The 14,576-nt window shown below is 37.6% G+C and overlaps 1 protein-coding gene across 2 annotated transcripts in view; it reads left to right on the forward strand.

The window, feature by feature from the left end:
- Nucleotides 1-14,576, forward strand: part of LIN7A (lin-7 homolog A, crumbs cell polarity complex component) — a 46,747-nt gene that overhangs the window by 18,558 nt on the left and 13,613 nt on the right. For both annotated transcript variants that reach the window (XM_063154972.1, XM_063154971.1), the window contains exon 2: nucleotides 885-1,003. In XM_063154972.1, the coding sequence (XP_063011042.1) occupies nucleotides 885-1,003 (119 nt within the window). The remainder of the gene's footprint in view (nucleotides 1-884; nucleotides 1,004-14,576) is intronic.

The following is a 14,576-nucleotide window of genomic DNA, read 5'->3' on the forward strand; positions in this document are numbered from 1 at the left end:
TCCTTATGGCTCTGTGTCCCCAGCCATAAAGGATTGTTGAGAATCTTATAGGTTGGTTTGGGGTTTTTTTTATGTATTTTGGTAATAGCTGTGTAAATTAGGAACTATTGTTAAAGAGAAAACATTTGAGTGAAGGTACTGGTACTGTTCAGCCAGACCAGAATCCCACTCACTATTCAATATGGCTTAAGCCCCCTAGACTACTCTTCAGAGACACTTTGATATTTCCCTTGGCAATACAGAGGTACTTAAGGAGAAGTCAGGCCACAAAAAACCCTGTTTAGTGTATTTATTTCTCTATGTATTTCTATTAGTTATACAGGTTTTGTGTAGTAGATCAGGTCTTTAGAGACCTAAACAAGAGCATTGCATTTACTCTTCTCTAGTAGACTTCCCATTCTTCCAGAGCAGACTTTATCTGCCTCTAGAAATCGTTCTTAGTTAGATTTATAAGAAGAAAGGTTTTTCTTGGGCATTGTCATCCTGAGGGTACTTAGATAAAACACAGCTTCATTTTATCAGATTTTCTGAAAACAAACCCTATGTTTCTGCTGTGCCATTTTCTCTTACGCAGAAAGTAAGAAATATTTTAGTTCTAATACAGATTAGCCACTTTCAATTGTACCTTTGTTCCAAAGATTGTTTGCTGCTAAGACTGAACCTCTCTGTCTGTTGTACGTGTGTGTGCATGGTTTGTCTGTACTTTGGGATTTGGATCTCTCAACAGCAGTGTTTGTTGCCTAGCAAAGTCTGGTCTGACACAAGACTAATACAGTATGTGTAGGTAAAGCTGATTTTAAATCTAAAATGACAGTGTGCCCTTTTTAGTAATTTATTCGACAGTGTTTATACTGACCCGTATGTCTCTTGTTTTCCCTACTCAGATGTTGCAAGAGCAATTGAGTTACTGGAGAAACTGCAGGAATCTGGAGAAGTACCAGTACACAAGCTACAGTCTCTAAAGAAGGTGTTGCAGAGTGAGTTTTGTACAGCTATCAGAGAGGTATGAATTTGAGATTTATAGTTATTTCTCAGACTAACATTCCTCGGTACAGAAAAGCATATTTGCCGTTCAGTGCTATGTTGTATAAAGGATGATGGATGTGAGATGTGTCTGTAGCTGCCTGCTACTGTGCAGAGTGTGGAAGTTACTGAAAAGCAGACACAGAACAATTGCATCAGCAAGACATCAGGGCTGAGGCAATCAGCCTGCTGAGGAGAAAGTGTGATTATGATTAATTAATACTTTAGTATTCTGCTCTCACTGTTTGAGGGTCTGTAGTAGCCTGTACAGCACTGTGCTGGGATATGGGGTCATGCCAGTCTGGGTCAGTGCAAGGTTGGATGCCTCTCCTTTGAGCTCAGGTGTGTCATAGGGAGGTGCTGATAAAATCAGAATGCATTGACAGCCAAAAGGGGCAAGGCTGAAGTTAACTGAGCTGACAGGAATCTTACCTTGGAAATCAGTGGTTGGGTCCCAGTGGGCTTTGCTTCTCATGTCAGAAATTCTTGTCATACTGCTAAGAATTGTGATCATTCCACTACCAACTCTGGTCAGGGCCTTCCTAAGCTCTGCCCAACAGTAGATAGATGAATGAATAGTAATTGTTTTCTTCAAGTCAACCTAGAGAAGATGCACCACAGTTCTACATGCATACAAGCAGTATCTTTAAAGCAGTTAAACAACAAACACTTCTGTTGGAAGTTTATTAGAAAGAAAACATTGCTTAATACAACGTTGTGTCAGATATTTTACCTTCTAAACCAAGGAGACACAGCCTGCCGAACAGAAGCAGCTCTAAGTGCCCTAATGAAGGCAACATCTTTTTAGAAAACCTGTAAGAACTTCTGTTTCAGTTTGTCTGTCTACTGCCTGGACCTAATCATCCATTGCTGAAATCAATGGGGAATCTCATGTTCCCTCAATGGTAGCAAAACTGAGCTCCTGATAACTAAGCAACAGGAGCAGATTGATTGAGTGGACTGCTGAGTGGCTGAAAGGAAAAAAGAGATGAGCAGACATCAGTTTAATAAGCAAAATGGAACACACACTTTGTTTTATGGAATATATTATTCAGTGTGAGAATCAGAGAGAGGCTTTCACCTAATTAAATTGCAGTTTTCAAGACTTTTTAAAGAGAACAGTGTTCCCTGAAAATAAATAATAAATAATGTTCCCTGACAATAATAATGGCACTGTGTACCCTCAAAAGCTGACATTCTGACTAGTCATTTCATTTAAGCAAACTAAATGCTTCTTTAAGTAACTACAGAACATAGAAAAGTTGTGGGATTGTTTGGGTTTTCTTCAGATAGCAGAGCCTGGTACTCCAATTGTTAAAGGCAGCTTTGAGTCTTTGCAGCATCATCAGTGAAATCTTAAACAAATTTATATTAGTCTCAAGAAAACAGTTATAGCAAAAGCAAAATTTAAGAACAAGGAAGATGGCTTAGAAAAACGCTTTCTCAGTTCAATGAACTGAAAGTAGATCTTGACAAAATCATCTCAGTGGCACAAAAGAACTTTACAGAGTATTGTGTAAAGACAATCTGCATGTCACTGGAGCTAGTTGTTACACAAGAATTGAGTGATTATGAATAAACAGTTCTGCCAACTTCATAAACAAAAAAATGTATTTCTTATTAAGCTTATATATCATCTTTCTAACATATCACTAGCATAGAACAAAATTTCTACACCCAAAAAATTTGTACCATTCTCTGATACGTGTGTAAATTTTCTTTTAGGAAAAAAAATTCAAATATAAAAGGCCCAATAATAAATCTTTTCATTTAGGAGAGTGGGAGGATTGACATATGTACATTGTGAGTACTTAAGGTTGTTCTACACATGGCTGCTCTTTTCATCTACATTAAGTCCTTGGCAAATATGAAGACTGTAACTCTCTTTTTTCCTACCAGTTGAAGAGCTGTTTGAAAACTTAGAAAATAATTGTTTCTATATAAAATAATATTATAAAAGCATGGAATATTTTGGTCACATTACATTGTCAGCCATCTCCAAGCACTGCAAGAGGGACTGGGAGGGTATCTGAGCTGTGTTGTGTTGTTAATCAGGGATGCCCTTCTTGTCTGTCCTTCATGTACACTGGAATTTATTGAACAGATTTTTCTGAGTGTGTTTGCGTTTGAGATAGCTAAGGCTACACAGAAATTTCTCTACAAATGCTCTGTCCAGTTGTTTGTCATTTCTTACCTTAGTGCAAGATGTGAGAGTGTGGTGACTAGATTTTAATTTTCTTTATTAGTGCCTACACAGACTGGAGGAGAAAAGTTGTTGACATTACAAGAGAATGCACAGCAGCCAGTTGGAAATAATGAGAAAAGTGGGAGTAAAGCAGACCGGGTGTGAGCTGTAGGTAGGAGCAATCAAAATGGGATGAGGAGAAAGGCTTTGTGTTAGTATGCAAATTCTGAAAGAGGCTGCTTTTTATATATATGCAGATATTCAGATCTGCAGTGTGCTGTGTTCATTTTATAATGCAAGATCTGAGCCTTACTTTCTTTCATCAGAAAATCTAGTAAAAGAGACTAAGGCTGACTTTTGCAGTCCTATAAACACCATAGTGGAGGAACTTTGTAAAATAAAAATTTTCATTTTCCACTCCAAGAAATTATGGAAACTTAACTGTCCAGTGAGTTTGATTGTTACAATAAGTCCCAGAGAAACTCAGCGTTGGGCTGAAGGCAGGTGAAAGGATCAAAGATGAAATGCAATATGCACTGTACTAACTAAATGTTAGTACTGTCTGTTCTACAAGTAGAGCTAACTACAGAAGCAGGAGGTTACTTTCATGACCCATTAACCTTTAAAAGTATTAAATATGATATTAGATGGCATACATTCCTATCTAATGTGTAGGAATCTATCTAATGGCTGTAATTAATTGTATTTATGGGAATTTATTTAGTAAATCAAATTTCAAATCTCTACACTAATATTCCATAGAAATATTTTTTTTAAAGTGACTGAGTGAATGAAATTTAAATAGAAGTACTTTAGCATTTTTCAAGGATGCTGTGTTAGGAAATGGTGATTAATGGTTCTCACTTAGCTAAATATAAGTGCCACCAACTGAAATATTCTGTCTGGCACTAGGCAGGAATATGGATTAGCTCCGAAAATAATGGAAATAATTGAAGTGTATAATGGCCTCAGTATTTCCTTTTCACCTGAATACTCCTAGACCAGAAAACAAGTTAACCAAAGTCTGATCATACCAAAAGTCAGTTTGGAAAAAAAAAATTTTGTTTTAAAATTACTTCTTTTAAAAGCTCCCTAGCTACATGAAGATTAATTAGTCTTCTATAGCTATGTCATCTGATAAAACTTGCATAAGTCTTTCCCATTATACCATTAAGTCCTTTACCCTTCTAAATGTTTTTGCTGTTTATTTAAAGCAGTTGCTATGTTATAGTCATCTGATTTCCAAGAGGTTACTGGAATAAATAAAGTGCTTTGAAAGTGAATGCAATTGAGATACTGAGAAGTTACATTCATATGCAACATAAAACTAGACAACCTAACTGATAAAGTTACTTTAATTCTTGTAAGTCAGCAAAAGGAAGTTGTAAGAACTGAAAGATAAGGTAAATTTCTGGTCTGGCAAGAAACCCTAAGGACCTGTGGGCACAGATTATAGAATAAAAAGCTGAGCAAAACATCGTGGATCATCAGCAATAAAAAGTGACATGCCTTAGCAGCTATGTGAATTTCATTTACTGCTAAAATCTGATAATTGGTGGTCAAGAACCAGGACAATAACAGTACAGTTTAATAAACACTTGAATCTCCTGAGCAAAGTTTTCTTTTAGATTGATTCCCTGATTTCCATTTCTGTGTGTTAAATATATAATATTCAGGTGTATTTAGTTTTTCTCCCAGCTTGTCTTTGCTACTCAATTTTTTATTTCAAGGTTAAAGCTTAAGTTTTTCTGTGTGGATATTGTTTGAAGTAAGATCTCACTAGGAAATACCAAGGTGAATCAATGCCAAAATGAATCAGATAAAATGTGGCAACCAGACACACAAAAGTAACCATTATTTTGTATTGTTATGACTCCCACCAAAATATCACGTCATCACAGAAAAGCAAATCTGTAGGATTCAGTCACTGATGAAGGAGGACAAAGTACTCTAATCGTGTCCATCTTGTGTGAGATTAGTCACTGGGAAAGCATGTTGTCTTTGAAAATAGTTTAGTTCCTATGTCAGTAGTTTAAAACTTTTTTAAGCTTGCTATAAAATATAAACAGAGCATCCTGGACATTTAAAGACTTCTCTTGACTTACAGGCATAAAAATGGCAATGGCAGAACACTGACCCACATTTTTCATGAGCTTCTGATGCTCCCTAGTTACTGTAGAGATATCCTTGCACGTGTTGTATAGTATTAAAATCATAGTTTTATTATATATTAGGTAGTATAGTTTAATAAGCCTAGTCAGTATTTTGGAATTATTTCCTTTAATTACTAGTTTCATTTCCATGCCTTCGTGATATGAGCGCCCAGAATCCCAGTGCTGCTGATGGGCAATGTTTTTTTATCTGATCCTTTCCTCAAGCTGCCCACCCATACTTTCCATTATTAACCCTGATATGTGGCTTTGCAAATATTAAGGGACCAGAAGAAGGCTGCTGGGTGGTGAAAACTGGATCTGGTGGTATTATACAGTGATGCCATGTGTGAGAACAGAAGGCTGGCTGGAACCCTTAGATGTTCATTCACTTCAGATGTCCTAGTGTGGTTGTATACTCCATTTTTACAGGGCTCTACTGAATACAACAATCTGGATATTAGCAGGACTCAGGCAAAAATCCTCATTTATTCTTTTATTCAATTATTAATTTAAGATTTTTATGTAGGAGTCATTTAAATACCTTTTTTCATTGTGTTTCAATAATCTTAAAATTTATTTGTTCAGTTTGCAATATAATGCTGTTACTCCACATCCCAGACCTAGTCTCTGAAAGCAGATTGTCATTGTTTTCTGCCTCATGAGTCCTTATGAAAATGGAGGTGCAGCAGGCCAAATTCTCTCAGTTGGCACCAAGGTAAGCCCCCAAATCCAAATTCTGCCCTGTCTTCATGCTTTATTTTTGCTGAAAGCTGCATATTTGTTACAGGAGGAGAAATACAATTCTGGTCATCTCCACAGGGCAAGCCCAGCGTTTGAAGTTTTTAAATTATAAGATGCAAGCTTGGGAAAAAAAATGTATTGAGAAGACTTACAGCTATAATTCACAGCAAAGAACTGTGATTAAAGCTCAGTGGGAAGCCTGATATCTAAAGATCCCCTGCTGTCGCATTTGCCCGTGCAAACCAGAGTGCTGGTCAGACTGAGCAGAAGTGATATGCCAGACTTACTAATAAGGCAATTAGTAAACAAAAGGGCAATAGGACAACACATAGGAGTAAAGTGACAGAGATTTATCAGCTCAGAGTTCTACCTCAGGTCACAAAACCAGCGTGGTTGTATTAGCATGATGCCTCATTAGACTGGCTGGGAAGCAGAGTTCTCCTTAGGCTAATCTGATACCTTGTTATAACTTGTTCTAGTGTTCCTGATAGCTTATTCAGAATCACTGCACCATTAGTTTAGTACTAAGACTCATGCTGTAGCAAATATGGAATTGTGCAAATTCACCAATTTAATTCAGATTTTGGTTTATTGGTAAGTTTTGGTTTATTGGTAAGTTTGGTTTATTTGTAAGTTTTCAATAAAATTTGTATTCCTGGATGTTAATTGTAAAGTTTTGTTATTTTATCTTTTTTTAATTTATAATGTCAGCCAAACCAGTTCAGTTTACCTGAATTCTGGGGCTGTATAGCATTTGCAAGAATTTTGTACTGTACCTTTCCATGCTTTTTTCATTTCCACTGTCCCAGTGATGAAAAGCCACATAAAATAATAAGTTCCCGCTAAATGAGTACTTCCATCCCTGAGAGGAAAGGCCATTACTTAGCTTGTCTCAAATATGATGGTATGGCACAGTAGCAATGTATTCACTCATGTTTTACAGAATTTTGCCTTCTGCCTCCTGGTTGTAGGTACTGTACTCACAATGATGAGTTGAAAGAAGGATTTGTGATTTATGTTTATTAGATAATAAAAAAATCCAGTTTCTAAAAATGAGCTGTCTGCTCTTTGTGTTGCCACCATGCTGGATTAGGCATTGAGGAAGTTCAGCAGAAAAGCATAAGTTAGCAGTACACACAGTTTTAATTACCCTACTGTGTTAAAACATGCCATTTTTTAGGGTGAATGTAATCAGAAATTACTCCAGTTTGGAAAAACAATGAAGCATTACTCTGTTGCTCACAAGCCCTGGATGGCATGAATGAGAACTTTTGGAAATGATTACCTTGTAACTCAGCAGATGGCCTTCATTAATGGCAATTATATGAATTTACCAAGCTGCCCAGGCATCATCTGAGAGAAGGCATTATTTAGTGTCTGTGCAATTACTAAGTTCCTACCACTTTCATGACTTCACTGCAGGAGATTTAAAACAGCTGCTGTTGTCACCTGGTTTTTTATCTGCCTAGAGCTAAATACGTAGATTTCACAGATGGATTACTCTAGATTCTGGGACCAGACTGTATCGTGGGTCTTTAATGGATGCTTTCTCCCACTGGTTTTGATTAAAGATCAATTTTTAGAGTTGGCTGGTGGCTATAAATCTAATTATACTTACGCCCTACTTGTGTAACTGTGCCTTTTACAACAGATAAATAAATACTTTAGTGCTTCAAGAGTCCTGCAAGACTCAAAACAATCACATGTCTTGTACAGTTTATCTGGGTGGCTGTATCATATTTACCAAAACTGAGTGGTGCTCAGGTGATGTTCTTATTTTGGCACACAGCTGCAGCTGCATGTGCTATGGAAGGTAATTCCAGTGGCACATGTGTGGTGCATCTCAACATCTTTTTGGTTTGCTCACATTATCATTTTAGTTTATTATTGCAGTATCCTATTTGATTATATAAAACTCTTCAGAATAGACAGAATAGCCTCTGTTGCAGTTCATCTCAAGCCTGCTTCTTCCTCTTGAGAGGAATCAGCAGCAGTTTAACTACCGAGTAATGTTAAGAAGTGAAAGGTTGTTGGAAGCCACTGCACCATTTTTTTTGCCTTGGTGGAGCCTTAGTATCCCTCTGCTGCTACTTAACTGATGTCACTGATAAGACTCCTGAGAAATGCTGCTCAATCTCCATTGTTTTAAGAAAAGAAATTGTAAAACTCTTTTAGAACTCTATTTTATCTGTATTTTTGTTGTCCTTTAAAACAAGAAGCATCAGTAGTTTCCTTCCTTCCCCCTGTCTTCTCAGCTTGATAGGAACATTTGAGATGAGCCTGCATGATGATGTCATGTTTCATCCAGGTGCTCATTTTGGCAAGGTTTTGACAAATCTGGTAAAATTTGGAATATGGCTGTTGCTTATGTCAGTCTCAACAGCATATACAAATTTACTGATGAAGTGGAGGTTATTAGTGTTTATTAATGCTTGGTGTATTTTTGAACTCAAAAGTAACTGGCAGAGAGATCTAAGAGGGTGGTAAATTATAGGCTGTGAGTTCCAAGTGGTCTTATGGGAATTAACTAATCACACATGTTGGTATTTCTTTTTATCCCAGTATATTGCAGTAGAAACAGCAGAAGAGACTTTTAGGACTGTATTTTGCCAAGGTTTAGTGATTGCAAAGGATACAGTTTCTGCAACACCTGTAACACTGTTTTAAAGATGCCATATCATAGTTCCCATTGACTTAGAGCAGAATATAGAACAGTGTGCAAGACTGTTCTAGGAAATAAAATAAATGATCTAAGTATATTTCTCTTGTACCTCATATAAGTAGTTTTTACTTGCAAATGAAAGTCTATTTTTCCTTATACTTAAAAGGGTATTAAGCAACTTCCTACTGACTTCAGAGTGTCAGTGATGACTCCAGACAGAATTGACATTGGAGGGAAGAGGAGGCACACAGAGGTCTTGTGTATCCTAACAGCAACACGGGGCGTGTTTCAATTGACTCACTCAGTATGTGCAGAGGATGTGACAGCGTGCATTTTCGGGTACATCTGCTACATACTTCTGCTCACACATAAGGGAGGAAAGAGATTCTGGCCCCAGCCTGTAACCCCTGTTGGGTTGTTTCTTGGACAGACTCAGAATCATATGGCAAGAGCTCAGGGACCAGAATTTGGTCACCACAGATACTGTCAGATCAGAGTGCGCACCACCATTTTCCACACAAAAAAATAAAAGAAAAATTCCACTTTAACTTGAGCCTTCATGAAGTATTACACCCTAAATTAAAATATTATACCTTTGTAGTGATTATCCTTAATTTATTTTTAACAATGTCTCAGGCCCATGCTGTTTTTTATCTACTGCCTAAGGACAGCTTAATAATGCATCAGTATTCAGATCAGTTTTTTTCACTTTGGTGGAACTGACCTAGTTTCCTCCATAGCCCCCATCCCCTAGAGAAGGAACGTTTATATAAAATATCCTCAATGAAAATGCTAAAGACAACATTCATAATATTTCTTACACATGGTCTGAAATTAAAACTGTCTCATCTCAAGTTGTTAAACAAGATTGAATTTCATTTACAGGTTTGTGCTTTTTAATGGGTTAGCATCCCTATGGCATCATGTGGCAACATCCATGCTGTGTTACTTCATGGAAAGGGAACAATGCAACAATTGTGAAAATAGTGCAAAGTTTGGTTTTGAAAATAGACACCGGTGGTTTTTCCAATGCAATCATGTAACTGCTCAAAGGGTAATGAGAGCTTATCATGTGAAAATATTCAGAATGCCAGCAACCTTGAATGACCACATTCTGTCTGATAAAAATAGCTCATTAATACAGACTAGTTGTCACAAAGCAGCTTTTTCAAATTCAGTTGTCGAAATTCAGTAGCTGCAAGCAGCAACTTACGTAATACAGGCCTGTCAGTGCTTCCAGTAAGAACAGTAATGTATCACGTGCCTTCGTCTCAAATGAACTTTCCAGCCATTTCAAGCTCTCTGTACTCACAGGTACCTATTGACTTGTCCTGCTGACATTGACAAAAGAACTTTCATCAGCTTGCACTCAGGGGCAGACTGGATTATGTACAGAATATACACTGTGATCTTGGGTGTAAGATTGCCTAATTCTGCTTCTCTTTGGATTACTCAAACGCCTGTCATAGTCCTATAACAAAATGGGCTTTTGTGATTCATTTGCTCAAACAATCTTGTTTAAGAAGAATCTAAGTTTATTGTAAACTTGAAGTTGTGGTGTGTATGCATCGCATCCATGGCATTCTCCCACAACCAGTGGTTTTGTGGGGGTCTGTCCCTCACAAGCACTGCTATTTAAACAGTTACCAAATTCTCTTTCTTTTTAGTCATTCAGAATAGTCCCTTCCCCAATTTTTTAAATTAACTGCCAAAGATAAAAGTAGCTATTAACACAATGCTAATATTTTTTGAGTCAACTAGATTGATAGGAGAGAAAATCAGCCTGCTTTCAACTACCAACGGAACTACTTCCAACTTTCAAATGGAACTACTGTTCTAAACGATGGTGTATGACAGTGTTTAGGACAATATCTTAGCAAGAGACTATAGCTCTGTATATATATAGTTCTGGAGGAAACATGCTCTTAAAGATGTAAATGTGCTTTCCCAGGCATGCTTATCACATGAGATGATTTTTTAAGAAGCAGAACACAGGCGCAAAACCAGAAATTCCATCTGATATTCAAGACATACAAAACTTCACACACTGTCATTAGATATTTTCCACTTTCATTGAGCCACCACAGGTCTATGGCTGAATGGAAGTGCTCCACTGCTTTGGTTTTGAGCTTGAGTAAGATTTCAGATGTAAAAAGTCATTACAAAAGAGGAATTAAGAAAGAGGAATTGTGAAAGAGGAAATGTGATTGGGTCAGCTGCATACCTCCTTGCTGCTAATATACACATTTTCAGTTGTGTTTGACATGCTTTCTTTTTTTTATGTCATCATCTGTTCAGGTGTCATCTTAGATGGATAATTAGATTTGTTTGTAAGTAATTTTGTAGAAAGGCAAATACTGTTTGAAATTTCAGAAAATCTACCATAAGGGGCAGAAATTTTGAAAACTGTTGAGCTCTGGAAAGTCTGTAGTTCAAGCAAAAATGATTGATTGGTGATTGGTGTAAAATATTACCAGGTAAGATTCCATAGTTTATGTTGTACAAGAGGTTACCAGAGTCTCTTCTAACCTTTGCAGCATTTAAGCCTTGCTCACTGATGTGGTCGAGCTTGATCTGAATTGGGTGCTGAAGCATGGCTTAAGGGGAATCTGTCCAGGCATACAAACCAATGCATTTTTTTTCCACAGACATAAATGTGGATTAAGAATGGAAAATATAAGCAAGAGGTTATGTGTAAGGAAAAATCCCAAACAGAATGTGAAAGAGTCAAAAATTATGAAAACAAAGTAGAGTGGGAGAGACACAAAGTTTGTGCTGCAGGTGGCATTTGCTCTCAGAAACAAGGGATTCACAGGCACCACCGTGGAGGGGTTGCAGCTCTCCAGTGCACCTTCTCTCTGTAACTTCTCCCAGTCACAAGGTTGGGTGTTCTCCTGGCCTGCCCCAAGGACTGGGTCATGCATCAAGTGAAATTAAATGTGGGTCTCCAAGCAGAAGGAGACTGAATTCCTGCTCCAGATTTGGAGAGGAGGGGAGAAGAGAGGCCAGCAACTGTGCAGAATAAAGCATCTTCTGCTCTTCTCACTATGGTAAAAGACTGATTAAGATACTTCATTTACTTGACATCTTAGAAGGGAAAAATATTTATCATCCTGTCTGACATACAAAGGCAATTAGGAAGATAGGGATTTAGCTGGTTGATGGCAGAGGCATAGTAGTGAGGTGTAAGTAAATAACAATCTCTCTCTTTTATAGCTTAGCATCAGTTCTGCAAGGATGCACACATGTACACTGTTCCACTGACATGACTACAGGAGCGCAGTGAAACCAATTATGTCCTCCTTGCTCTGGTTATTCTCATGCTAACTCTGCCCTCTGTACTGTCTGTCAGGCTCTTGTCTTCCCTTCCTTGAAGGTCTTCTTCCAAAAATAGAGTTGCAATTCTTTTCTACACTTGAAGCAACAAAAAATATGGTGAAGGAGATAAACCCAGATGATGCCAATATATATTTTAAACATAATTTATCGGTCTTTTTGCAGGTTTTTTCTTCATTTCACTCTTTTACCTGCTACCTGTGATTTACCTGAATCACTTATTTAGGTTGTGAGTTCTTGAAGGAGTCATTTTATGTCTTTTTATTATTATCATACTGCAGGCACTTTGGAAACACAGCTGATTGTTGCTACTTACATCTATGATTTCATGCTAAGAAACTTCTAACATTTTCAAAAAAGGTTACTTCCACACTAAGAAGTTTCAGAAAACTCCATCTGGACTTGCTACATCACAGGTCTGAATTGCAGTGTACTCTGTGTTTATGGGGGGTTTCTGAGCACCTGTTCATTGCTGTAAAATGACTTCTGCCTCATACCTCTGCCCTTTAGTGTTCAGATCGGCTTGTCCTAAAGTTGAGCATCATTATTGTAGGTACAGTTGTACTTAGAATTACATATTTCATCAGGGGATGAATCGCTAAATACCATTTATGGAAGTTAATGGAATAAAATTGTTTAATTATATTCTGTCTTAGAGAATTAATCAGAAAAGATGCTGCATCATTCTGATTGTAAAGAGAAATACTGCTTATAGACACCTTTGCAAAACAGGCTGCTAAGTGCACTGTTTTTCCAGGACCTTCTGTAGCTTTGTGTTGACTTAAATAGCCAAGCCCTAAATAACCTGCTTTGTTATGAGTCTGTATGGAGTAATTTTTGGTAAGAAGCTAGCTCCTAAAGTACCTGTAAGGCTGTTCCCCTTCCTGTGCTCCAGTAATGTTAAACCAGCTGCTTTGCCTCCCAGCTGAATGCGTGGGGGTGAGGCCCATCATCATAACAATAATACCTGCTGCATCTGACTCACTGCAGCTCCTGCTGGGAGAGGTAATAAAATGTGCATTTCTCTGTGCCTGCGAGAGCTGACACAGTACAAGGAGGATTCACTTCCAAGTTCAAATTTTCTAGCTCTAATTTACCTCCTGCACTCTCTTTGTAATCTTTGAGTAGTGTGGGAGAATAACTTCAGGTTATGTCTGAGGAGACTACCTGCAGAAGCTGAAAAAGTCTGAGATCTGTATTCATGCTTTCAGGAGTATTGCTTGGTGGGAGTGTTGTATTCTGTGCTCCACAGGAAAGAGAAAACAAAGCTGAGTATGTCTTGCTCCACAGCACAAATGAGATCTGTGTGAACAAACCCCTGCCTGCAGCACGCCTTTACCCAATGAACATTCAGCACACAGACACTCACAGATTTGGTAGAAATCACTGGGGGAGAGCAATGATCTGAAACATTACCATTTACCTTCCAGCTGCAGGTTTGTGTCTTGAATCATTGACATTTCACCTGTAATTTAATTTCTATTACTAATTAATCATGGAAGCTCTTTTCCCTAGGCACTAGACCATCAGCTTTTATGGAGTCTGTCAGTAAATAATATTACTAAACACCCGTGTAGTCTTACAGACACTCAAAAAAGATATAGCTGTACATACAAAAATAGATATGCTCTTTTTCAAGTTAGTAACATATAATAACCAACTGGTTACTGTGCTGGGCAACTGGCTCTAGGTGGCCCTGCTTGAGCAAGGCAGTTGAATGAGATGACCTCCAGAGTCACTTCCATTCTCAACCAGTCAGTGACTCTGTAATATGTTAATTTTCTTTCTTCAGCTCAATCATACTATCCAATGATATCTTTCAAAATGATTCATCTGTCGGAGTTGACAAAGATCACTGTTTTAAAATCACTGTTTTCTTTTGTAAATACCCTACAGGGGAGATTTTCAAGTGCTTTGAATTAAAATCTTTGTCTTTTTCTATACTGACTGATATTTTGTTTAAGAAAACTATAGTAAATCTTATACAGGCAGCTTAAGGATGACATCATTGGATTCAGGAGAATTGTTATATGTTAAAAATGTAATCAGATGTAAAGGTAATAGCAGGAATTGAAAGAAAATATTTTTTAAATCCATTTCAATTACTTATCACATACAGTGGATTCAACAAGAAGCTATATTTCATACCAGGAGGATTTAAATACCAACTTACTCAGTCTGAGAACAAAGAGATTTTCAGTTTACGTGTTCTGTGTACACAGAAGAGGGAGCAGAATGGATTTGTTGTGCTAAAGTCATGGCTAAGGTGGTGCTGAGAACAGCATAGATAAAGGGCTTAGTGTGGCTACAAGAGAACAAACAACGTTTGTTTATGGACTCCAGTGCACTGCAAGGATGGACCCTGATTAGATGTGAACCCTACAAAGAGTTTCAGGGGCTTGGTGGAACAGGTACGATTAATCTGTGTTTGGTTGTCAGACTGACTCAGTAATAAGAAAGTTATGTGGGTGTATAT

Source organism: Melospiza melodia, chromosome 4 (assembly GCF_035770615.1).
Source record: "Melospiza melodia melodia isolate bMelMel2 chromosome 4, bMelMel2.pri, whole genome shotgun sequence".
In the NCBI taxonomy this organism is placed as follows: Eukaryota; Metazoa; Chordata; class Aves; order Passeriformes; family Passerellidae; genus Melospiza; species Melospiza melodia.